Source organism: Phascolarctos cinereus, unplaced genomic scaffold (genome assembly GCF_003287225.1).
Source record: "Phascolarctos cinereus isolate Bilbo 61053 unplaced genomic scaffold, phaCin_HiC Scaffold_4;HRSCAF=312, whole genome shotgun sequence".
Classification (NCBI taxonomy): domain Eukaryota; kingdom Metazoa; phylum Chordata; class Mammalia; order Diprotodontia; family Phascolarctidae; genus Phascolarctos; species Phascolarctos cinereus.
The window spans coordinates 663,344,413-663,371,518 of NW_027555847.1; the positions used below are offsets into that span (position 1 = coordinate 663,344,413).

A 27,106-nucleotide genomic window follows, 5' to 3' on the forward strand; every position below is an offset into this window, starting at 1 on the left:
CTCTCTCTATCTCTTATTTATTCACAAATTCTCCTATTCATAAGTCTGATAAGTAATATGTTCCATGTTCTTCTCACTTACTTACAATATCTCCCGTTATATCTATCTATTTTGACCTTATCTTGAAAAATGATGTAAAATATTGGTCTATACCCAATTTCTGCCAGACTGCTTTCTAGTTTTCCCAGCAATTTTTACCAGATAGTGAATTCCTATTCCACAGACTTGAATCTTTGCATTTGTCAAACACAAGGTTACTAAATAATTTACGACTGTGCATTGACTGTCTACTCTGTTCCAATGATCCAACTTTTTATTTCTTAGCCAGTACCAGATAGTTTTGATAATTACGGCCTTATAATAGTTTAAGATCTGGTACTGCTAAACCTTCTTCCTTAACATGTTTCTTTTTCATTAATTCCTTTAATATTCTTGACCTTTTGTTCTTCCAAATGAATTTTGTCTTATTTTTTCTGGCTCAATAAAATAATTTTTTGGCAATTAACTGGGATGGCATTGAATTAGTAGATTAGGTAGAATTGTCATTTTTATTATATTGGCTCTGCCCACCCATGAACAATTAATATTTCTCCAATTATTTAAATATGACTTTATTTATATAAAAAGTGTTTTTTAATTATATTCATGTAGTTCCTGGGTTTGTCTTGGCAGGTACACTCCCAGGTATTTTATGCTGTCTACAGTTATTTTAAGTGGGGTATCACTTACTGTTTTTTCTCACAGGGTTTTATTGGTGATATATAGAAATACTGATGATTTATGTGGGTTTATTTTATATCCTGCTACTTTGCTAAAATTATTAATTTTTCAACTAGCTTTATAGTTATAATTCTTTGTTATCACAAAAAAAAGTGCTGCTATGTATATTTTGGTGAATATGGGGAACATCTTCTTTTCAATGGCCTCTTTGAAGTATAAACCTAGTAATGGAATCTCTGGGTCAGATGGTATAGACATTTTAGTCACTTTATTTCCATAATTCCAAATTGCTTCCCCAAAATGGCTGTACAGATTCACAGTTCCACCAACAATACACTAATCTGCCTATCTTCCCACAAATGCTTTAATATTGATAATCCAATGATTTTTTAAAATTACCTCTCCTTGATCAGACTTCCAGGTCAGTTCTCTTTACCCTCCAGCTGCCTTGGTGAGGGTTGTGGTCAGGGCAGGATTGAGAAGTATTTCCTCGACTTACCTGCTATCGACCCTTAATCCAGGCACTATGGTTTTTTTGCACTTGCCCGTCATGGGCTCCTCATCACTCCTCTTTGTCACTCAATCCTATCTCTTCTTCAGGGTCCAGCTCAAATCCCTCTCCCCTTTTATACATGAGGAAACCAAGGCTCAGAGAATGTGTCATCCAGGGAGTGAGGATCAGGGCTTTCTCACATTGAGTTCTGGGACTCTGGCCACTTCCTTTTTATGAGCTCCAGGTCCTGGGCGGGGCTGGAGCAAGGCCGGGATCAGGCTTCCCCTAAGACTGAGGGGTCTTCAACCTTGTATTATCCAACTGGGCAATAGGCCCCGGAGGAGTCTGGGAGTCAGTGCAAGGGGACCAGGAAGCACAAAACATTGTCATTTGGAGTTTTATTTTGTAAATACACCTTCTATAAATGATAAACGGTATGTCTCACAATTTCTCCCCAGTAGCATGTAAATTCCTTGAAGGCAGGGACTCTGGTCTTTGTATCTCCAGCACTAGGACAGCTAGGTACAGGTACACCACCCAGAGCAGATGATTAATTAGACTGGATAATCAGACTAGTAAATTATTCAGAGCCCTGAGAGTTTAAGTGATTTGCCTAGGGTCACACAGTATGTGCCAGAGGCCAGTTATTATCTTCAGGAGTGTCTAACTCTTCATGACCCCATTGGGGGTTTTCTTGGCCAAGACATTGGAGTAGTTTGCCATTTCCTTCTCCAGGTTATTTGACAGATGAGGAAACTGAGGCAAACAGGGTGAAGTGACTTGCCCAGGGTCACATGGCTACTACGTGTCTGAGGCCAGATTTGAACTCAGGAAGATGAGTTTTCCTAACTCAAGATCCAGAGCTCTGTCCACTGCACCACCTAGCTGTCAGAGGCCACATTTGAACCCACATCTTTTAGTCTTTACATGATTTAGCATTTGAAGCTCTATATCCATTACTGTTTCTCAAATATATGTAGATATTGTTGTGATTAAGAAAATACAAATTGATTTAAAAGTGTTAATGAGTTCATAGTAGTTTTTTTATGTTATATATTTTCTCCACCTCCAGATACTAAAAGTACAGCTGTTGGAGAGACAGTCCATGACATTGTTTAATGTTAAAAAAAGGGGTCAGAACGTCGTACATAGTAATAGCTACATTGTGTGATGACTGACTTTGATAGACTTGGCTCTTCTAAGCAATGCAAAGATCTAAGACAACTCCAAAAGACTCACAATGGAAAATGCTATCCACATCCAGAAAAAGAACTACGGAGTCTGAATGCAGACGGGAGCACACTATTTGCTCTCCTTTTCTTTTGTTGTTTTATTTTATTGCTTCATTCTTGTGGTTCCTCCCATTAGTTCTAATTGTTCTTTACATCATGACTAATGGGAAAATATGCTTAACATGAATGTATATGTAAAGCCTATATCAGATTGTATACTGTCTTGGGGGAGGGAATAAGTGGGAGGGGAGGAAATTTAAAACTCAAAATCTTACGGAAGTGAATGTTGAGAACTAATAATAAATAAATAAATAAACTATCAAAAATAAAAGGGTCAGGAAAAAATTGGGAATGGCCAGGTTAGGTGGCACATTAGATAGAGTGCTGGTCCTAGAGTCAGGAGGACCTGAGTTCAAATCTAGCCTCAGACTCTTACTAGCTGTGTGACTCTGGCCAAGTCACTTTACCTCGATTGCCACAAAAAAAAAAAAAGATTGGTAACTGGGTATAATGGGGGGGAAAGCATAGGATTTGGGTTTGAAGGGCTGAATCCCAACTCTGTGACTTCTTAGATGAGTGAGTTGGAGCAAGTCTCTGGACTTCAGATTTCTCTTCTGGAACATCAAGGTTGTTGGGCTAGGTGACCTTTAAATTCACTTGCATGTTGGAGTGCTACTTAATGTGACAAAGGAAAGGAGAGCCCAGAGTTAAGGCGACTCTCAGAATTGTCTGGTATGTCAAGGCTAAGAGGGAGCTCTGGGCTGAAACTGAGGATTGGGTTCTCTACTCCTTGTATATGGGACTTTGGGCAAGTCACTTGACTACTGGGCCTCAGTTTACTCATCTGTAAAACAAGAATGAGGATGATTATTTTTATTCCCTTTTCTATAGCATATTGAGGTTTACAAAGCATTTTCTTCACCAAAGCCCCATGAAAGAAATAGCACAAGGATGACTATTTTAAACATGAGGAAACTGAGGCTCAGAAAGGTTAGATATCAGAGATTGGTTTGGATCTCAGGTCTCTTGACTCTTAATTCCAGCCTTTGACTATGGGTTGAGGGGGTTAGACTAAATTAACCCCAAGATCTCTTCCACTTCAGACAGCTCCTATCATTTTGTGAAATCATCTAATCTGGAGAAACATATTTAAAATCTCCTTCTTAGTAAAACTGAAAATATTAAGATCATCTTTTCTCTGGTCTAAGAGCCCTTTCTGAACTTGCTCTCCTTGGAAAACTGGGTGCTAGGTAGAAGACAGAAAGGTCTTTCCTAAGGAAACATGTTAAGGGTGGATACTGCATTTGAGCCACAAGGACCATTGGTCTTCTGGTCCTTGCCTTCCCCATCCCTGGAATGGGTAGCCAATGACTAACCCAAGGGAAATGCCTTCTATTTCATTCAAAGGGAAGTACCCTCTTCTATCATTTGGAAGAGAGTCACCATCTTGAGCTGAAGGAGGAACTCCCTTTAAACCTTTGAGGGGAATGGTCGAGGAAGGAACTGTATAGTGACTATCGTGGGATATTAACCTGAAACTCTGTTTTCACATATTATGATCTTTTCCTTGTTCAAGATTCCTATACATGTTAACTTCAATTAGCTTGGGGTAGAATCACGTCCAAGGCAGGGGAGGACCAGCTCAGTTTGGACATTCTTCTCTCCAGGCTAGAAATGCTTGGATATTAGAAAATGTTAATATTTGTCAAGTTCTTAGCACACTGCTTGGCATATAGTAAGTACTTACATAAATGTTAGCTATTATTATTATTAGCAACTAGACGGCACAGGGAATGAATGCCAGGCCTGGAGCCAAGAAGACTCATTTTCCTGATTTCAAATCTGGCCTCAGACACTTACTAGCTGTGTGAACCTGGGCAAGTCACTTAGCCCTGTTTACCTCAGTTCCTCATCTGTAAAATGGGCTGGAGAAGGAAATGGCAGACCATTCTATTTTCTCTGCCAAAAAAAAAAAAATAAACCCCAAAGGGGGTCACAGAGAGTCAGACACGACTGAACAATAATTATTATAACTAGTATTAAATAAAATTGTTTCTGGCAGATTTATGCCTAAAATGCAGAGCACAATATTAAAGGCTTTTATCATTGCCCTACCTCATTGCCTCCTGGGATGGATGGAGGGGGGGTGGAGGGTGAGGCAGGTACATCAGTGTTCCTGCTCTGCTGCAGGGTTGGCAGCTGAGGGGCAGTCATACCCAGGGCGCCCAAGCTCCTACCTGCACTGCACTCCTGCCTTCAGCCTGCAATGGAGCCCCTCTGTCTCACTGGCCCCGTGGCAGCAGGGATCTGTGGGGTTGTCCCCCACATCACACTCCTCTCCAGCGTCCAGCACGTGGTTTCCACAGATGGGCCGGTCAGTTTCTGCGAAACAAAGCAGATGCAGAGTGGGACGGGTAGAGAGTGGTAAGAGAGCAGAGCGTTTGCTCTTTTGGCCTTCCCTGCCATACCATTAGGACAGGTGGGTGATACAGTGGCTGGAGTGCTGGGCCTGGAGCCAGGAGGACTTGAGTTCAAATCCAGCCTCAGACACATATTAGCTAAGTGATCCTAGGCAAGTCACTGAATTTCTGTTTGCCTCAGTTTCTTCATATGTAAAAATGGGAATAATAGTAGCACGGACCTCCCAGGGTGGTTGTGTGGATCAAATGAGATAATAATTGTAGTTTTTAGCACAGTGCCTGGCATATAGTAAGTACTATATAAATGTTAGCTGTAGCTATTATTATACCTCTATTAATTAAGTTCATTTCACAAGATTTAGATTTGACTTTTTTTTTTGGTGAGGCGATCAAGGTTAAGTGACTTTCCTAGGGTCACACAGCTAGTAAGTGTTAAGTGTCTGAGGCTGGATTTGAACTCAGGTCCTCCTGACTCCAAGGCCAGAGCTCTATTCACTGCACCACCTAGCTGCCCCTAGACCTAACCTTTGACCAAGACCCACTAGTATGGGTGCATTAGCAATGAGAACTAATAGAGGAATGCTGGGGAGAAGAGAGAAGGACTCAGACAGTGTTTTAGATAGGGCTTTCACTGACCTTGGAATCTTTCTTGACTTCTTTCTTATTAATATGCTCAGGAATAATATAAAAGCCGGTTTAAAGACCACCAGTCCAGAGGACATCTACAAGTGGCCTCAGACCGAGAGACGGGTGCCCCGATGGGAGCTGGCATCAGCCTCTGCTGCCTTGCTGACTCTACAAGGTCCTGCCCTGAATCCGTGACTCTGCTCCCAGCAGATACTCCAGCCCGGCAGCCCTGCTCACCCACAAAACACTGATCTTTCTTGGCTTGGAGGGTCTTCTCAATGAAGGCTCTGCTGCAGGGAGAGAACCTGTCATTATTGGGCTGGTCACCGTCGGTGGCATGGGCAAACATCAGGAAGTTCCCGTGGGTGGTATCCATGGTGAAGCGGGCACACTGCTGGCTGTCATCGTGCTGAAATGGTGGCACACATTTCCACGTTTAGTTCAAAAGACCCATTTCCTTCATCTTCCTAATCCTCACCACAGCCCCTGCCAATGGAGGTCGCCCTCTGAGGGCTCCCCTTTCCTCTCTTGCCACAGAGAAGACCAGACACACTTTCCAAGCCTATTTTGGGGACAATCCTCGCCCACTTCACCTCAGGGGATCGTTCCCGTGAGGAAGGTACTTTGTATAAAACATGGGCTCCATGATAAGGGGTTTGATTAGTCATTGCCTGCAATGCTCTCCCCACTCATCTCTGTAACCTAAAAACACTCTAGTATATTTTACCCAAGGGAGGAGAGTTTTGTGCAAATGCCCATCCTGGAGCCCCGGGCTACCTGCAGTTACCTTCTCCTGCCTCCTCCATGGACTTTTCCCCAACTTCCCCATTCTACACTGGAATGAGTAAATGTTTGATGCTGATCTCTCTCTTCTCTCAGTTCGTCATTGAATTCTAACACCCCCAGACTAGAAAGGGCCTCAGAAAACACCCCAGTTTGTCGTTCAGTTGTGTCTCACCTTTTGTGACCCCATTTGGGGTTTTCTTGGCAAAGAGACTACAATGGGCCATTTTCTTCTCCAGCTCATTTTACAGATGAGTAAACTGAGGCAAAGAGGGTTAAGTGACTTGCCCAGGGTCACACAGCTAGTAAGTGTCCAAGGCCAGATTTGAAACCAGCTCTCCCGGGACCAGATCTCTCTTGAACTGAGGCAGCTAGATGGTTCAGTGGATACAGTGCCAGGCCCGAGTTCAAATCTAGCCTCACACACTTACGAGCTGTGTCCCTAGGCGAGGCACTGAACCTCTGTTTGCTTTAGTTTCTCCATCTGTAAAATGAGGATAATAATAGCATCCACCTCCCAGGATTGTTGAGATAATATTCATAAAGTGCTTGGTACAGTGTCTGGCACATATTAAGCTCTAATGAGTATTGACTATTATTATTATTAAGCTAGCATCAACACTGTGAGTGGAGAGAAGGGGAGGGATGATGGTTAGAGCTAACTCTAGTATACCACTGACTGTACCTCTCCACAGTAAGAGTTACGCTGGGAAAATCCGAGAATCCTAGAATTTCAGAGCTTGAAGTGAGCTTAGGAATAGTCAACTGAGTTTCACCCTTTCATCTTACAGGTGGGAAAACTGAGATCCAGTTCAGGCAGGCTGGAGGCTTCCCTAGGACCAATCTTTGAGACTGGGATGAAAGTCTACTCACCTGGGCCCCTAAGCTGTGACCCAGCTCATGGGCCAGTGTGATGTGGATGATGCGGGGTGGGAGGTAATGGCCGTACTTCTGAATTGTGATCAGCCCTGTGTTCAAAGACCTCAGTGCCCCTTGAAACCTCCTGTGCTTTGAGCAAACGCCGCCCAGGTCCCCTAGAACAAAGCAGAAAGAAGACCAGATTCTTCCTTTGTGGCTCCCAGGAGAAATCTACAGGGAATATAGGAACTCAATATCATCCCAGTCACTCAGGCTTGAAGTTTCAGAACCCTCTCCATCTCCTCCCTTTTCCTTCTACATTCAGGTCAGTATCTCACTCTACTGATGCCACTTCCAAGTGACTTTTTGCCCATCATAAGCCTTTATCACCTCTCATCTGAACTATTACAATAACCTAAAAATCGCTGAGTGCTAGAAAAGAAGGGTCCTTCTATATCATCTATTCCACCCAATTTATAGAAGGGGAAATTAAGGTTCACAGAAATGAACTGGTTTGCCTACAACCCCACAGCTACCACTATTCTTAGAACCGCCTCCCAGCCGATCTCTCTACCTTTAGTTTTCTCTGCTTTGATCCACACTATGTGGGCAGCCAAATTCATCTTTCTAAAGCCCAACTTTGATCTTTTTATTCCACTGCTCAGAAATGTTCAGTGGCTTTGTGTTACTTGTCACATCAAGGGCTAACCATTCAAGTTTCATAGGACTGAATGCGGGAAACCCACTTGTTTTATAGGTGGGAGAAGTCCATAGATAAGAAATGACCTACCCAAGGTCACCTAGGCAGTAAGTAGCAGTATTGGTTTCAAATCCACATCTTCTAATTCCAAATCCAGTGCTCTTTCCACAAAATCACCCAAATCCCACTACAACCTGCTCCCCGCCCATGCATTTAACTTCACTTACCACTTCCCCTTTATATAACACTCTGTTCTATCCAGGCAGTTTCCTTGCTATCCTCACTTCCCAGAGTCCCACAGCTCAGCTCACCAGCTTGGCCATTAAAGGCAATCCCAAGGACTCCACTGTAGTCTCTGTCTGTTAAGAGGTAAGACAGGCAGTAACCATCCCAGTTGGACTGAGCATGCAGCATCAGGAGCTTCTCTGGACCAATGAAGGGGGAGTACATGGAGCTGGTGGGGTCATCTTCCTGTACAACCTGAGAACAAAGAAAGGCTATTGAGGATTCCCTCCTCCAGGGTGTGAACAAAGGTGGTTCTAACAGTCAACACGGCATCCCCAACAGACGAGATGGTTTTGGGCTCAGCCATCTGCAGCTGGCTCTGCAGGTAGTCTTTCTACCTCATACCTTTCTACTGATACTTCCTCAGACCTTCTAACCTCCCAGTTCCTCAACTTACTCATTTCTCATGATCTATTCCTCCGCTCCATCAAAGCCACACACAGAGATGGCCGATCTTACCATCACTCACAAACATCCCACTTTTACGTTCATGAACGCTGAAATTCCTTTATTGGGTTATAATCTTTTGTCATTCTTTTTTCAATGTTAAGTTTTATTTTTTCCATCGATGAAAATCTGTTTTCTCTTCCTCCTACCTCTTCACTCTTCCCATTGAGAAAGAAAGAAAAGCAAACATGTATAGTCAAACAAATTTCTGCATCGTCCATGTTAAAAAAAAGTTTCCCAAAAAAATGTTTCCCCCTGAGCCCATCATCTATTAAGAGGTGGGCAGCATGTTTCATCATAAGTCCTCTGGCACTGTGGTTGATCACTGTATTGATCAGAGCTCCTAAGTCTTTCAAAGTTATTTGTCTTTACAATATTGTTGTTTTTGTATAAATTGTTCTCCTGGTTCTGCTCACCTCACTCTGCATCAGTTCATAGAAGCTTCCCAGGTTTCTTTGAAACCATTCTCTTTATCATATCTTTTAGCACAAAAGGATTGCATCACATTCTCATACCATAACTCCTTCAACTATTCTCTAATTGATGAGCACTCCCATTCTTTGCCACCACAAAAACAGCTGTTACAAATATTTTCTGTTTGTTTTGTTTAGCACCAAACCCTTAATAAATGAATGAATGAAACATTTATAAAGTCTTACTATGTGCAAAGCACTGTGCTAAGCCCTGGGGGTACAGAAAAGAAAATTGAGACATCCCCTGCTCTCAAGTTGTTCACATTCTATTAGGAGAGTCAATGCATATGCAAGGTTTTACTACAAGTCAGATGGACAGGTCCCATGGTCCTTAGGGTACAGAAACAAAGCAGAGGCCTCTTCCTCAATGTCATTTCCACTGACGAAATCCTATTAGTATGTGATACTGAATCACTTGACAGTGCCAAAGTACTTTGATGACAAGAACTTTCTTTTCTGGGTCTGCAGACAGTTGCTCTATGCATTTCCACAAAGGTTGTTCCCAGCATGATAGCTGAGGGCACTGTGCTGGAAGCATTGCTATTCCCGAGGCTCTTGGGTTCAGGGTCCTGGACTGTCTCCATCAGAGTTCAGAGGTGATGATCAAGGTGGTGCGGGTTTGACTTGCCTGGCACATGCTGCTTCTTGTCCCTTCCTCAGATTGCCTCTTTCTCCACCTGGTCTGGCTTGTCTGCACATTCCCCCTTCTCCCTTCTCTCTCTTCCATCCCATTTCCCTACTGAGTGAAATGTATTTCTGTACCCAGTTCTTTGTGTGTGTGTGTGTGTGTGTGTGTGTGTGTGTGTGTGTGTGTGTGCATGCATGTGTATTCTTCCTTCCTTTGACCATTTCAAATAAAAGTGAGGTTCAAGTCTCACATACTTCCACCACTCATCCCTCTTTATTTTTAGATCTATTCTTATACACCCTGATTATGTGAGATAATTTTCCCAATCCTTTTCCTCCTTCCCCTTCAAGTGTATTCCTTTTCTCCCCCCTTTCCATTCTTCTTTTAAGATCATTAAAATATAACAGAGCCATTCCAAGACCTTCTGACCAATTAGACTTTTTTCATAGCCCAAGGTTTTGAGGGAACACATGTATCCTCTCTGCATATTAGAATGTAAGCCATTTATCTTTGCTCAGTCCTGTGAGTGTTTGTTCACGTTTACCTTTTAATGTTTCTCTTGACTCCAGAGTTTGCACTACAAAGTTTTTATGCAGTTCTGGTATTTTCATCAGGAATGTTTGATAGTCTTCTAAAGGTCAGTGCTTTCCCCTTGCTTAATGGTATAGTGGATAGAGTACTGGCCAGGAGTCAGGAAGACCTGAGTTCAAATCCAGCCTCAGACACTTACTAGCTGGGTGATGCTGGGCAAGTCAACCTCTCTCTGTCTCAGTTTCCTCAAGTGAAAATGGGGATAATAGCACCTACCTCTTAAGGGTTGTTGTGAGGATCAAGTGAGATAATATTTGTGAAGCACTTAGCACAGTAGCTGACACACAGGAGCTTGGGAAATGTTTATTCCCTTCCTCCTTTCCTGTAGGATTATATTCCGTTTTCCTGGATAAGTTATGCTTGGTTATAAGTCTCTATCCTTTGCCTTCTAGAGTATTATATTCCAAGCCCTCAGCTTCTTTATCATGGTGGCTGTCAAATCATGTGTGTATCTAACTGTGGCTTCTCAGTACTTGAATTCTTTCTTTCTGACCACTTGCAGTATTTTTTTCCCCCTTTGACCTGGAAGCACTGGATTTTGGATATAATGTTACTGGTAGTTTTCATTTTGGGATTTCTTTCAGGAGGTGACCAGTGGAGTTATTCTGTTTCTGCTGTCCCTGGCTAACCTCTGCCCCAAGTGTCCATAGACCTCTCTGTCTGTCTGTCTATGCAATTCTGGGCTGGTTTTTTTTTTCTTGGATTTTTTTTCTTGGATTTCCAAACCAGACAGGATCTGCTGCATTTTCTAGACCTGTGCAGAGGAGCGTAGGGTAGAAATTGGCTGTACTTCTTTCTTCTCTCGCTCTCTCTGCTTTAGAAACACTAGCTCTGTTCTTCATTTTCACCATGACCTCCAATCCCTCTCCCCATCATCTATTTCCCCGGCTATCACACCTACACTCTCTTTCCTTCCCTCCCTTGACCCCCAAAGATTGGCTTTTTATCTCACCATTCAACTGAAACTGCGCTCTCCACTGTTACCAATGATCTCTCAATTGCCAAAGCTAAAGCTTTTTCCAATTCTGATCCTCCTTGAACCCTCTGCTGCATTGGACTCTTGTTAATCACCTCCTTCTGGCTTCCTTTAAGACTCACCTCAAATCCTATCTTCTGTAGGAATCCTTTCTTACTCCTCCCCCCTCCTAGTGTCTTCCCTCTAAGAATATCATATTTGTGTGTGTGTGTATGTGTGTGTTTCATGTACATAGTTATTTGCATTTTGCCTCCGCCATTGTAATGGGAGCTACTTGAGGGCAAGAACCATGTTTTTGCTTTTCTTTGTATATCCAGCACATAGTACAGTGCTTCACACACAGTGGGCACTCAATAAATGCTTGTTAATTGGCTGACAATTCTTCAAATCTTGTTTGCAATCAGTAGTACAATTTTATGATATAGCTGACCAAGAAAAGAACATAGTCTGGGGCCATGATTGGAGCTCTGCCTTGGCCCACAGTCTAGGCAGTTCAGGGAGTGGAATTGGGTGCTGAAGTGATGTCAGCATGAATATTGAAGTCACCAAGGATGAAGACAGGGGATGCCATGAAAATTGCTAAATACGTAATGGATAACAGCAGGAAAGACAGTAACTGGTAGCTGAAAGGAGGAGCAGTTAGACCATTCCCTCTCAACAGATCTCCTCACTCCCTACTTTTCTCAGAAAATCAAGGATATCTATCAGGAGCTCCCTCATCTTTCTTATTTTAAACCTCAAAACTCCTCAATTTCTTCCTCCTTTGATCTCACCTTTAAGGGGAAAGTGGCTTTTTTCTTTTTTTGGCCAAGACCAATCCTGTTCCTTGTACTCTTGATTTCATCTATTCATATCTCCTCTGGGAGTCTGACCCATCTCATCTTCAGCATCTCCATGTCTACTAGGTCCTTCCCCACTGCCTACAAACATGCACTGACCTCCCAATCTTTTAAAAAACCTTCATTTGATCCACCCCTTCATTCCTCTCTGTGCCCTGCTCCTGACTCTTTGGACTTCTTTTCCTATCAGATCCCATTAGACCTCTCGCCCTGGGAGCTAGCTTCACCACCATACTCCTGCAGCCTTCTTTGAAATTCCCTCCACTCATGCAGCCACTACTTAGGTTTCACTTTATCTTTGATAAACTAAAACTCGAACTAGAACTCAGGTTTCTTTATTTCCAGTCTAGGGTTATTTTCCTTACTTCACATTACTTCTTCAAGTTGGTATTCCCAGATCAGGAAGTCTAGGCTACTACTGGGCCACTACTTCCCTAGACTGCCTATCTAAGGGAGATCAGAGGAAAGCAGATTTAGAGCAAGAAGGAACTTTTTATCTTTGAAGACTTCGAAGGGCAGCAAGTGACATAAGAGTGAGGAGAATAGGGAAAGATAGATAGATTAGAAGTTGTGTTGAATATGGAGATTGAGTTTAGGAGTGGGGTCATTAGAGAGGTGAAAGGACTAACGAGTAGGATCAGAAAGAGGAATTTTAGAGGTTAGGACAGAAAAGTGAAGCAGTTTGGGGTGGTGCTTTGCCCCTCTAGAGGGGTTTCTGTCCTTACAGGTAGCTGAGGTTGTCATAGGAGTTGAGGAGGCTGATAAACTGTGAAGCCAGGGTGTCTAAAGGGACATCCTAATGAATATTGAAGTCACCAAGGATGCGATTGGAGGGTGAGATGAAGAAGAGGACTCTCCTGAGTTGGGTACTGAACTCATTAAGAAAGGATGGCCTGACACAACAGGAACTTAATAAATGTCTGCTTAAAAAAAAAATCTAAAAATCATAGCTCTTTAGACTTAAAGGATGTACTATTCTGCAAGAGGGCAACAAAATATGTCCAAAATCTGAAGTGTATATTGAGAAATGTTAATAATGGAAACTTTTCTTGGCATATCTATGGGAAGTGAAACTGAGAATGATTTTTCTTTACCTAGGTTTATAATTTAGGGTATGAGATATCACTGCTTATTTGTAAATGGGATATCAGAGAGAAAACACATGAACAAAACCAAAATCACTTGCTTAAAAAAGAAAGGACTGATTCCAGAAAAGAAAAATATGGCAAGCTAACCAGTGGTTAATCTTTAAAAGGTTTTCTTACCACCGTTTCCCATTAAACTGTGCTTAATGAAAAAAATATCATGGTGATATTGGAATTGACAATTTTCTTTATCTGAAAAACACATTTCCAAAAATCATTAAATTAGAATTAAAGAAAGGATATATGCAATCCCTCAAATAAGGAGAATGAAGAAAAATAGCATTTTAATAAGCAGCTAAATAAAGTTGAAAGATATTCATGCAACTGATTTTTTTAAGTGACCAAAATTTGGAGAGGAAAACACATGGCAGAAATTCATCAAAAAATTGTCAAGTATCTTCTCAAGGCTTATACGTTGTCAACAAGAACTAATTAACTACATATTATGTTCTAAGCACTGTACTAAGAACTGGGAATACCAATGCAAGCAACAAGAAAGCTAGTCCCTCCCCATAAGGTGCTTACATTTTAATGAGGTAATACAACACATAAAGTCAAGCTGACGAGGGCGGGGGGGGGGGGGCAGGCAGAAAAAAGGTACCTGTGCAGAAACATGATGAAGTTTAGAAAGGAGGAGTGAATACAGGAGGGTAATGAAGGAATGAATGAACACATCTGGCCTGGGTACTTTCTCTAAGTTCCTAGAAGAACTTATCAATCAAAGGAAAAGGCTGAAGGCCCAATCCTTCAGGATAAAAGGTCAGAGGTAAGGAAAAGTATTTATGGTGAAAAAGCTTCTGGGAAATGGTGAAGTAGTCTATAGTCACGATTAGATTCAATTTTATTTCTTCTTTTCTTAAATTGTACTTTTTCTAAGTTGTATTCTCCCATATACTGAAATTTACCTATCTTTGGCTGTCTGTCAAAAGTGTAGGCTATCACCCTGCAATAACAATATTGTCTAAATATTAAAAACCTAATAGGAAAGAAAGAAAGAAAGAAAGAAAGAGAGAGAGAGAGAGAGAGAGAGAGAGAGAAGAGAGAGAGAGAGAGAGAGAGAGAGAGAGAAAGGAAGGAAGGAAGGAAGGAAGGAAGGAAGAAAGAAGAAAGAAAGAAAGAAAGAAAGAAAGAAAGAAAGAAAGAAAGAAAGAAAGAAAGAAAGAAAGAAAGAAAGAAAGAAATTAAGGATGGCCTGTAGCCAGGAGATGCAACAAGAATCTGAATAGAAACAACCAGATGGATGGAGAGTATTTCAAAGGAAGAGAGGTTGATGAGTCATGGTGGAGGAGAGAAGATCTAGAAGCCAGGAACAGGGTCGAGATGGGGTGGGGAGGAGAGTCTGTCTCCTCCATGGAAACAAGCTTGTGCTACTTACATGCAGGGTTTTCACTTTGAAGTCTATATATTTGATGCGCCCAAAATCAGCTTTTTCATAAATGGTATTCACAGCTTTAACGTAGCTGGCAATCTGCCAAGGGCAAAAAAAAAAAAAAATTTAGCTCCACCAAACCATCTCCACAGGAAACATATGGAGAAACTGAAGAAGTAGCTCATTCTTCTGGCTGTGTTTTAAGGAAATTCAATCAGACCTCCTGCTTTCTGGCACATTATTAAAGGATCTGGTGAAATAAGTTCATAAAACATCAGAGTTGAAAGGCCCTCAGACTATAGAATGACAGAGCTGGGAGGGACCTTGGAACCTAGCATGTTGGGGCTGGAAGGGACCTTAGAGAACATAGAACATAGACCATCAGGACTGAAAGAACCTGGGAAGCTAGAGAGATGTTAGATCTGCAAGTGGCCTTAGGCATCAGAAACTCTCTTTAATATTACAGAGGAGGAAAATGAGGCTCAGAAAAAGGTAATGACTTGCCCAAGGTCACACAGAAAGCCAGTGCCAGAACTGGAACTAAAACTCAGGTGTCTTTATTCATAGTTTAGAGTTATTTTCTTTATTTCACATTACTTCTCCAATTTTGCATTCCCAGACCAGCAAATCTGGGCTACTACTTCCCTAGACCGCCTGTCCAGGTGAGATCATAGGAAGCAGATTTAGAGCTAGAAGGAAGCTCAGAAGTCATCTAGTCCAGTCCCCTAATTTTACAGATAAGGAAAATGAGGCCCAGAGGAGATAAGTGACTCACCCAAGGTCACACAGCTAATAAATGGCACAACTGGGATTTGAACCCTTATCCCTTAATAAATGTTCCTTGATTGATTGATTTATTGAACAAAACCTACAAACCTCCTTCCTAGTCCCTTGAGATCACAGCTTATTGTGCGAGTCAGATAAAATAATAAAAGTAAAAATGCCTTTCAAGCTGAAAACACCTACATGAACTTGAGGAATTCTTATTAAATATTGGTCCTTTCCCTTTTCCACAGTCCTGTGATATGTCTGCCTATACAATCTAGCCAGACCTCAGAGCTCAGCAGGGTTGGCTATGGATCTAAAGATAAATTTGCATTCCTGGGAGCAATGATGCCAGCTGTGTGGGAACTGTAGGATAGGGATAGGGACTGGATCTATGAAGTCAGTGATACTGGGAACTCCTGGATGAGGAAAAGTCCCTCTACCATTGGTGCAGGCAGGCAGCTTCTCAGCAACTCATAACATTAAAAGGTTGCTTAGATCACCGAGAGATTGTAGGATTTGCCCGGGGCTGCACAGCTCAGTATATGTCAGAGGAGAAACTCAAACCCAGGTCTTCCTGGCTCTGAGGCTAGCTCTCTAGCCGCTATATCCCATTGCCTCTCAAAAAGGGAGTAAAAGCCCTCTTATCAGTATGGGTACTCTGATACAGATGCACACTTTTGTAGATGGCCTTCATATGTTGCTGTGGCCAAAAAGCAAACAACAGAACAACCCAACCCCACTCACTGTTGGCCAGCCTTCTAGTACCAACCCTCCCCAAATGTGTCCAGCTTTGTCCTTGGGCAACAGATGCAGTCTGGCCAATAGACCAAAAGCTCCTATCCCTGCAGCGCGAAGGTCCACAAAGGGCTGCCCTTACAATAACCCTGTGAGGTCGGTGCTGCAAATAGTAATATAGCTTTTCTCCAAATGGGGAAACTGGCCTCGGAGAGATGAAGCAATTTGCCTAGGGATACAAAGCTATTAAGGACTAGATGTGGGGCTTGAAACCACTGAAGGTCACATAGATGTGTCAGCACCGTGATTCAGATCCCCGTCGCTAGGTCTCCTACCTCTCAGGCTAGTGTTCTTCCTACTACATTATGCTGATGTGGATGTGAGGTGGGGGTGGGGGGTGGGATCCATCCCACTGCCCTCTGCCCTCTGTTCCCTGGGACCAGATCCTTGCATCTTCCGTTGGGATGGATCTCTCAATTCTCAGATCCTGAAAGGCATCAGAGGGGTAGATGAGCCTCTATCAGAGCCTTCCCAGAGCTCACCTGAGCAACCACAGATTCCAGGCTCCCAAATCTCCTATAAAACAAGAAGTCAGCTTTGAAGTACATGAGACACGATGTCCTGGAGTAATCAAGGCTCCTTCTCTGTCTTGGTAATGCTTTCTCCTCCTGGGGAGAGGAGAATTAGTTAGTCAACCAGAACTTTTGGTGCACTCTTGGTACCTCACAATTGGCATCTATGCATCCAGTGGATCAAACAAAATACGTGTAAAGTGCTTAGCACAGGGCCTGGCACATAAGGAGGCGCTACAGAAATGCTTCCTCCCATTTCTTCCCTTCCCCATCCATCATCAAGCATTTATTGAGCGCTTGCTCTGTGTTAGACACTGTACTGGGCCCTGGAGAGAAAGAGGCCACAATACAACCATTCCTGCTTGAAAAGAGCTCACATTCTATTGTGGGAGACAATACACAGTAACTACAGAATATGGACCCAATAACCACCAGGTGACTTTGGAGGCATAGAGCACTGGGATGTGGGGAGATCAGGAAAGACTCCATGCAAGGGTGGTGACTGAGTTGTTTTGAAGGAAACAGGGATCCTAAGGGCCTGATATTGTTAGTGAAATTGGCCCTAAGTGATTCAGGGATTGATACTGTGTGATGACCAAGTCCTCTAATTGGCTGCAGAACCAGAGGAACTGATAACTCAGGAGTTGTTAGGCTATAACTGGTTATGGATACAAAAGAAACAATCTGCCCATCTTTCCATCCATCAATTAGTCAATCAACAAGGGCCCATTAAGGCCTGCTGTATGCCAGGCCCTAGGGATACAAGTACAAGGAAGGAAACAATCCCTACTCACAAGCAAGCTTTTTTTTTTTTTCCAGCAAGAAGGCAAGACTCCTTTGAGCTGGTCCACAGAATGGGCTGGGGGAGGGGTGACAGCCTTGTCTCTCACCTGGTCAGGTTGTCTTTGAGCATATGGTTACCTCTGTCTTTTTTTTTTTTTTGGCTAGGCAGTGGGGTTAAGTGACTTGCCCAGGGTCACACAGCTAGTAAGTGTTATGTGTCTGAGGCCGGATTTGAACTCAGGTCCTGCTGAATCCAGGGCCTGTGCTCTATCCACTGCACCACCTCGCTGCCCCTACCTCTGCCTTTTTACATTTATTCTTTCCTGATAGAAAAACAGAACAATAGTGGATGATGGAGGATGTCTTGATTTGTGAGTGAACTGGATTAAAGTGAGGCAGAGCTGCACAAAGTCATCAGCCTCACTCTTCCAGAGTCATCAAAGTCCAGTGGCAAGATAAAAGCCAGGATGACTGGTGATGGTCTGGGATGCAGTCGATGACCTTGACATCTTCAATGTCTGACCAGGTTGTGAGTGTTCCACAGCACCTGCTTCAGCCGCCTTCCTGACCCCTTGGCACAAAGCATTCTCATCTTTCCATTCTGCCAGGGGAAGTCTTCACATGCTTGGGGCATACATCCCCCTAATTCACTGACAGGTTTGCAACCTGTCAGTTACCTTCAACCTGGTTTAGTCCATCTGCCAAAATGATTTTCAGATGTTTCATCTAAAGTTCCACTGGCAACTGGGAGTCAATGGCAGAGTCCATTAAGGGGGTAGCAGTGGGCACCAGGTTTGGAGGATGACTGAGCAGCAACCTTGAGATGGACATGCTCCAGAAGTGACTTTGTGAGCACTGCAAGGTCTGGAGAGCTGCTAAGCAAATTAGCTCAGCAGCAGCTGAACCCAGGGAGATGCCAGGACAACAACCAAGTGTCCTGCTTGACTTAGTGCAGCAGTGGACTGACCTGCCCAGTCAAGATACCACCACCTACAAGGAGCAAGCCCAGCTGAACAGCATAGCAATTCATCCATCACCAGAGCCATGACCAGCTGAGAGCTTCAGGAGGACTTTATGTAGTCTAAAAAAAAAAAAGACTTCCAGGGCTAGGTGTTCCCCACATGTATACATCATTACCTTTGTATTTTATGTTTCAGTCCTTTCTCCCCAGAGACCTTTTGTGAATAAGAAGAGAGCATGCTCTTGGTTTGAGGGGAATGTACAGTATCAATTATTCTAGCTACTTAAGTAATTTTTTAGTTACATCTGACTCTCCATGACCCCATTTGGGGTTTTCTTGGCAGAGATACTGGAGTAGTTTGCCGTTTCTTCTCTAGCTCATTTTACAGATGAGGAAACTGAAGCAAAGAGGGTTAAGTGACTTGCCCAGGGTTATACAACTAGTGTCTGAGGTTGGATTTGAACTCATGAAGATGAATCTTCCTGATTCTAAGCCCAATGCTCTATCCACTGTGCCACCTAGCTGCCCTGCCTAGTAATTCTGTTATGCTAACTATGCCTGCTTATTAAATATCTTTTGGGGAAAAAAATTAATTCATTCTGGGTGGCATGGTTGTTCATGGGAAACATACTAGTTGGGGCTCGTGAGCAACATGATTAGCAATAGTAGCAATAGTAACTGCCTTTTAGAGAACTGGGTCACCAGTAAGAACTAAGTGGGAGAGTGGCCCCATAGGGGATGCTACGTAAGGAACATTTTCCTAATAACCGCAGTAGTCCCAAAGTGGAATGGGCTTCTCAGGCGGAATGGTTTCCTCTGACTCAAGATCTTCAAATGCCAATTAGATGATCCTCAGTTTGGAATGTTGTACAGATGGCTCTTATTCAGGTAGGAGTAAGATAAAAATGAAATCCAAGGTCTCTTCCAAATCTAAACTTCTATGGTTCCATGACTTGTAAACACATGAGTCTTTTGCTTTTTAAAAAAATATCTCTTTGAGGCATATACCTTATAATGGTATCACTGGCTCAAAGGGTGTACACATTTCACTGATTTGGGAGGGGTGTAGTTCCAAATTGGTTTCCAGAATAGCTATACCAATCCACAACTTCATTAATAATGTATTGGTTTGCCTGTCCTCCCAAATCCCCTCCAACAACTGTCACTTTCTCTTTTTGTTCTCTTTGCCAGTCTGATGAATTTGAGGTAGAACTTCAGGTTCATTTTAATTTACATTTCTCTTCCTATGTGATTTAGAACATTTCCCCCCATATGTTTACTGAAAGTTTGCTTTTCTTTTTTTATTGTTTCTTTGCTGTTGTTGTCTATCCTTCATTCTTTTTTCCCCCTGCTTTTTGGTGAGACAATTGGGGTTAAGTGACTTGCCCAGGGTCACACAGCTAGTCAGTGTCAAATGTTTGAGGGTGGATTTGAACTCAGGTCCTCCCGATTTCCATCCTTCATTCTTGAAGAGGACCAATGACATCGGGAGAGTGATGTCTTCACTCGTAAGTCATCAGCCTCACTCTCTCCTCCAGAGTCACTGGAATCCAGTGGCAAGACGTAGGTCAGGACAACTGGCCATGGCCCCCTCTTTTTTGAGAAGTGATTCTTCATATACTTTTTTTGAGGGGCAGCTAGGGGGCGCAGTGGATAGAGCGCCGACCCTGGATTCAGGAGGACTTGAGTTCAAATCCAGCCTCAGACACATAACACTTACTAGCTGTGTGACCCTGGGCAAGTCACTTAACCCCATTGCCTAGCCAAAACAAAACAAAAGAGATACTTTCTTTGACCATCTATCTATTGGGTATGGATCTTCTTATATATTTAAATCAGTTCCTTATAGTTCTCTGACATCAGACCTTTAACAGAAAAACGTGCAAAGCTTTTTTTTTCTTTTAGTTATCAACCATTTCCTTTCATTAGCCATTTAAGTGCATGGTTAGTGCAAAAGCGTTTCAATTTTATATACAAAAATGTCCATTTTTTCCCTCCTGTTATCCTTTTTGTCACTTGTTGGTCAAGAAGTCCTTCTCTGTCCATAGCTGTGTGTCACCTTCCCTGCCCCTCTAATTTGTTTATGATGCAGCCTTTTATGTTTAGGTCATCCATCCATTTGGAGCTTCTTGTGGTGTATCCCCCTAAGAGAGAATCATTTTGGGGATGGAGGGAGTCTCCTCCCACATCAGAAAATGACCCTGTGACCTTTTTTTTTGAGGCAATTGGAATATAGTGACTTGCCCAGGGTCACACAGGTAGTAAGTGTCTAAGGTCTAATTTGAACTCAGGTCCTCCTGACTCCAGGACCAGTGCTCTATGCACTATGCCACCTAGCTGTCCCCTCTGTGAACTTTTAAAGGTCACAAGATTTGAACATCCCACAGGAGATGGTAGCAGTATTCCAGGAGCAGCAGTGGCTGTTGGAGAAAATTAGAAATATGGAGGAAAGGCAGGTTGAGAACTCTATAAAGACACAAACCTTCAAAGCCCAGCAGAAAGCTCCATACCTAAGGGAAGCTTCACAAAGACTCCATGAAGGGAAAAAAGGGTTTCCATCCAACCAGGAGCTGTTATTCCTCCGCTACATGTTCCCTAAGCTTGATCTCAATTTCCTCCACGTTATGTACTAGAGAAGAGTATGTCCCATATTTTTAGGAATATTTTAGACATCTGTTTTTATTAGTAGTAAATACTCCCAACTAAAGGCTAAGTTACTTCAACTAACTGGTCAGTAATGGGGAGCACACTGGTAAGGTCTCATGAGGGGCTATACTAGAAAAACACTCCCAACACCTCAAGGTTACTCTGAGAACATGGGGACCCAACCTGTCAATACAAATTGGGGTTGGGAGAGAGACCTTGAGTGGGTGGGTGGGGTCAGGGTAGAGGAAGCTACACAGATAATTATGGCTCACATATAATTTTAATAATATATGCTTTCCATACATTTATCTCATTTTACCTTCTCAAAAGCCCTTGTGAGAGAGTATGTAATTAACTCCGCTTATCATATGAGGAAATTGAGATTCAGATATTAAATGACTCACTCCCAGTAACATGGCTAGTAATGGATTTTAACCCAGAACTTATGATGACAAGTCTAATTAGTTCTCCAAATATGGGTGTTCGGGGGGCACTACCACCTCCAATGTGAGGGCTTGCCGAGCCCTTTTCAGAGTTACCACCTGGCACCCAACTCTCACCTGTGGCTCCAAGAAGCTGTAGCATGCACAGTGGCCACACCCCAGTAAAACCATCTTGGCAGATGGACTAAACCAGGTTGAGGGTAGCTGACAGGCTGCAAACCTGTCCGTGAGTTAGGGGGACGTCTATCCCAAGCATGTGAAGACTTCCCCTGGCAAAATGAGCAGATGAGAACAATTTGTGCCAACGGCTGAAGCGGGTGCCGGGGAGCACTTAGAGCTTGGTCAGACATCAAAGATGCCATGGTCATCCAGGGCATCCCAGGCCATCACCAGTCATCCTGACTTTTGTCTTGCCACCGGACTTTGACGACTGAAGCTGATGATTTTGTGCAATTCCGCCTCACTTCAATCCAGCTCACTTACAAGCCAAGATATCACCCCATGATAACATTGGTCCTCTTCAAAAACAAAAGACAGATAATGATTGGGGCATATGGTGTGAGGTGCTGATCTACTCTAAACCTGCTTCCCGGCAGACTGATTTCCTTTTTTCCCAGAAGTTTCTGTCAAATGCTTAATCCTCAGCCCATTAGTTGGGAAGGAGATGGGGGAAGGAAAGTGTCTTTGTGTTTAAAGAAAACTATGCTATTGTGTTTGTCTTCTTCTGGATTTCATGTAACCAGATCTGGCCAACTTTTTTATTTTTTTGACCAGTGCTAAATAGTTTTGATGATTACTGCTATATAGTATAATTTGGTATCTGATACTTCTAGGTCCCTTCCTCCTCACTTTTTTTCATTATTTCTCTTGAGAATCTTGACCTCTTTTTTCCTGAACATCAACATGTTACTATTTTTCAGGTGCTATAAAAATAACCTTTTAGTATTTTTGATTGGTATAGCACTAAATAAATTAATCTAGACAGTATTGTAATTTTTATTATGTTGCCATGGCTCAACCATGACCAATTAATACCTCTACAATTATTCAAGTTTTGTTTTCTTTCTATAGAGTATTTTTTAGTGGTATTCACATAATTCTGGGGCATGTCTTGGCAGATCAACTCCTAACAGATTCTACAGTCACTTGGATGGAATTTTTCTTTCTTTCCTTCCTTACTGTTGATAGTACATAGGAAAACAGATGATTTGTGGGTATTTTACATTAATTTTTAGTCAAATCTCTGGGATTTTCTAAGTAGACTATCATCTCATCGGCAAAAAAGCAATAATTTGGTTTCCTCTTTGCCTATGTCAAGTCCCTTTCTTATCTTATTGCTATAGTTAGCATTTCTACAATTATTTTAAATAATTTGGTGATAAAGGACAGCCTTACTTTATCCCTGATATTACTGGAAAGGTCTTTAGTATTTCTCCATTATAGATAATGATCATTCTTAGTTTTAGACAAATACAATTTACCAAACTAAGAAAAAGTGCATTTTTCTAGGCTTTTTATGTTTTTAACAGAAATAGATGTTGTATTTTAGAAAAAGTTGTGGGATTTTCCCCCCTGCATCTTCTGATATAACATATGATTATCATTCTTTGTTTATATTCCATTTTTAAGTTATTCTTGGTTGTAAGTCTTTGTCTTTTGCATTTTGGAATGTAGTAAGCCAATATTCTCTCTCCTTTATTGTAATTATTGTCAAGTCTTGACACTGATCCTGGGTATGATTCCTTAGTACTTCAATTCTTTTTTCTGGATGCCTGCAATATTTTTTCTTTGACCTGATGCTTTGGATTTTGGCTATGATATTTTTGAGAGTTTTCATTTTGAGGTCAATAGGTAGCATCTTCTTTCTATTTTCATTTTGCTCTTTGGTTAAAATAGAGCGAGGCAGTGCTCAATTGTGATTTCTTAAAATATTATATTTTTGTGGGGTTTGTTTGGTCATGGTTTTCAGGAAGTCTAGTATTTCCTAAATTCTCTCTCCTAACCTGCTTTCCAGATTAGTTGTTTTTAATAGAAGATATCCTACATTTTTCAATTTTTTTAGTCTTTTGATTTTGTTCCAATATTTCTTAGTTTCTCCTAGAGTCATTGAGTCCTATTTGCTACATTCTAATTTACAAGAAGTTTGTTACCTGGGTAAGGCTTTCCATCTTTTGTTCTAAGCTATTTAACCTTCCTTTTTTTTCCCCTCCAGAATTCTTATTTCACTTTTTTTAAAACTGTATCTCTTTTTTTTTCTTCCCAGTATTTTTGTAGTCCTTTAGCCAAGTTATTCCTGCCCCTCCCCCAAGATTCTGCTTAGAGCTTCTGTAAAGTTACTTTCTTGTGTCTCTAAACTCATAATATTTTTTACAGTGCTTGGTGTCTTCTTCCATCTACTTACTATATCACTAGCCTCAGTTTCTGTTTTGGGACTTTGTTCCAGGACCAAGTTCAAGCCCTTCCTTTGCTTTTCAATGATTGCTCAGGCCTGTTTGGCCCTGACTTTGATTTCCTGGGGGTTTTTTTGCGGTCATTCCACTTTCCCTGATGTATTTGTGTTCAGAATATTAAAATACTTCAGTCCCTCCCATCTCCCCGCCTGCGAGTGTCTACATTCATAGTGCTGTGGTCTTCAGGTCCCACTGGGACCTGAGCTCTAGGCCAGAGTTCTATAGCTTTCAGATCCCCTGATGCATCTCGGTCAGGGCACTACTGGCTTTCAGGCGGGCATCCAGGGTCACAGCTGCATAAGCTTCCGACATTCCTGGAGCTTTTCCATAAGGGCTCTTGCTGTCTGTTTAAAGCAGAAAAATCTGGAGGCTCTAACATTTCAAGTTTCAAAAGGTCAGGAAAGCAAAGACTCTAGGCATCCAGACTTCCCAGCTCAGCATGAATGTCCTGAGGAGCAAGGAGTGACCTTCAGGATTCAGTCCAGGGGTAACTGAGACAAAGACTCACGCACAAGTAATCCTGCCTCAGGGGTGAGTTTGGGTGGGAGCCACATAGCAGCTGTGTTTCAGCCCATTCTCCCCATAGATGGAGGTGGTATAGAAGAGAGTATATACCAAGAGGTGTGGTAGGGAAATGTTGGTACTTTTGCTCTTATATCTTCAAAGATTTACAATGACCCCAATAGCCTTCCTACTACAGTAAACAAAGACGCCTAGGGAAGTTCAAAACTCCTGAGTCACTCTGTCAGTGTAAGAACAGCAGAAACCACCCAATGCCCTTTTCCCACTGGTGGGGAGTTTGAATATCAATCAGTCACCAATTCTCCTTCTTCCCTCCTCTCGCTGGCATGAGACCAGTCTCCAGGTTCAGCCTCCTCCCTGGCTTTCCCCAATACCTAGTCTTGCTCAAACAAGATAAAAATCCTATAAAAACCCACCAGACTTTATTGGTTTGGGAAAGGATGCCTCTTTCCCTCTAGGGCCCCAACAAGGCACCTAACTCCATCCAGGACCCTTGCAGATTGTCCTTGGGTCCATTCTCCCTGACCATGCCTTACTTTTGTGAGTAGTTCCCCTTGACAAAACTAGCTTGCTATTCTTCCCTATCTTTTCACTGGCTACCCCCCAGTTGGGAACATTCTCTCTCTTCATCTCAACTCACTGATTTCACTGTCTTCCTTCACGACTGAGCACAAATCTCACCTTCTGCAAGCCTTTTCTGGAACCCAACCAGTGCCTTCCTTCTGAGACTACCATCCACCCACTCCACATATATGTAGAGATAGAATATTCTATCTATATATACACCTACTCCACATATATATAGACAGAATATTCTATCTATATATACACCTACTCCATACATATATATAGACAGAATATTCTATCTATATATACACCTACTCCACATATATAGATAGATAGATAGAATATCCTATCTATATGTATACCTACTCCACATATATATATATATATATATATATGAATAGAATATTCTATCTATATATACACCTACTGCACATATATATATAGATAGTATATTCTATCTATCTATCTATCTATCTATCTATCTATATATATATATGTGGAGTAGGCAGATGGTTTATATATATGTGTGTATATATATATATACACATACATATATATAAATATCCCCATTAAAATGTGAGCTTATTGAGGGCAGGGACCAGGTCTTTACTTTTCTTTCAATCCTCAGTACTTAGCACAATGCCTGGCAAATAAGTGACTAATAAATGCTTGTGGATTGCCTGACTGAGAACCACATAACATAAGAATATTTGGAATATAGGATAGAGAATATCAGATCCTTAGAACATAGAACATAGAATATCAGAATTGGGAGGGACTTTAAAACATGGAAAGTCAGAGATGGGAGGGTCCATAGAACACACTTTCAGGTTTCCTCCATATGTAAAAAAGTTTCATCTGATTCTGCCTCAAGCTATCAACTTATATGCTTCTTCTCTTTTTCAAACAAACTCCACAAGGGGGAAAAAAACTCCACTTCTTCCTTTCTTGCTCACTGCTTAACCCTTTGCAATCTAGCTTCAGAACACTTTACTCAGTTGAAATTGTACTCTCCACAATTACTCTCAGTTGCCAGATCGGATGGCCTTTTTTAAATTCTCACCCTTTCTGACCAACATTTGTCCCTTCAGGACACCCTCTCCTACTGGATTATTCTTTCTTCTTTTGGTTTTCATGACAGTAATTTTTCTTTGTTTTCCTACTAGTCCGACTATTCTTTAACAGTCACCTTTGCTTAATCGTCGTCCATATCCCATTCCCTAACTCTGAGTGTATTCCCAGGGCTCTATCCTGGGAGTCCTCTCTGTCTGTCTCTGTCTCTCCGCTACCACCACTCTCTCCGCATCCCTAGTCCCTGTCCACATCTTACTCTCTTAATAGACTTGGACTCACATTCTATCTCAGAAACTTACTAGCTGTGTGACCAAGGACAAGTAACTTAACCACTCTGAGTCTCAATTTCCTCATCTGTAAAATGGGAGGAAGGTTGGATTCAGTCATCTATCTCTAAGATTCCTTTCAGTTCTATGGCTATGATCCTATTGACCTCTTCAACTCCCATAGTTTCGACTATTAGTGCTATGCAGTTCACTCCTAGATCTACATATCCAGCCCTAGTCACTAAAGTTCCCTCCCTCAACCGCAAAATGCCGGTTAGAGAAGCCTCGGCAAACAGCTCAGTGAATTCCTTACCTTTCCATATACAAATATTTGCCACATGTCTGAAAAGAGCAAAGGCTATAAAAAGTCTTAATCTCAGAATGGCTTTGCCTCACACACTTCTGAACTTTCAAACTGAATGTCCTGTAAGCATCTCAAACTCAACTTGTCCCAAACAGAACTCATGATTTCTTCTCCATCCCCCAAGGTACCACTTCCCTATTGCTATTGAAGGTACCACCATTCTTCATTATTGTTATCATTATTATTAGCCTTGAAAGTGTTCTTCATTGACTCAGTTTCCTCGCAATCCATTTCATAGATGAGGAAGTTATTTTGAGGAACAAAACATCTATAAAAATGGAAAGATCTTCAGTTGAGGAAAGTGCCCCAATCATAGCAGTGCATCATTTTTTACACATTGGTTTCCAAGTCTAAAAATAAATGCTGATT

The 27,106-nt window shown here is 42.0% G+C and overlaps 1 protein-coding gene across 1 annotated transcript in view; it reads right to left on the reverse strand.

Annotated features, from left to right (window-relative positions):
- LOC110197392 (disintegrin and metalloproteinase domain-containing protein 10-like) overlaps positions 1–27,106 on the reverse strand; it is a 59,329-nt gene that overhangs the window by 16,510 nt on the left and 15,713 nt on the right. Inside the window, exons 6-11 of the mRNA XM_020971259.2 lie at positions 16,632–16,757; positions 14,593–14,685; positions 8,145–8,313; positions 7,149–7,309; positions 5,730–5,901; positions 4,683–4,827 (exon numbers count right to left, since the gene is read on the reverse strand). Coding sequence (XP_020826918.2) covers positions 4,683–4,827; positions 5,730–5,901; positions 7,149–7,309; positions 8,145–8,313; positions 14,593–14,685; positions 16,632–16,757 — 866 coding nt within the window. The remainder of the gene's footprint in view (positions 1–4,682; positions 4,828–5,729; positions 5,902–7,148; positions 7,310–8,144; positions 8,314–14,592; positions 14,686–16,631; positions 16,758–27,106) is intronic.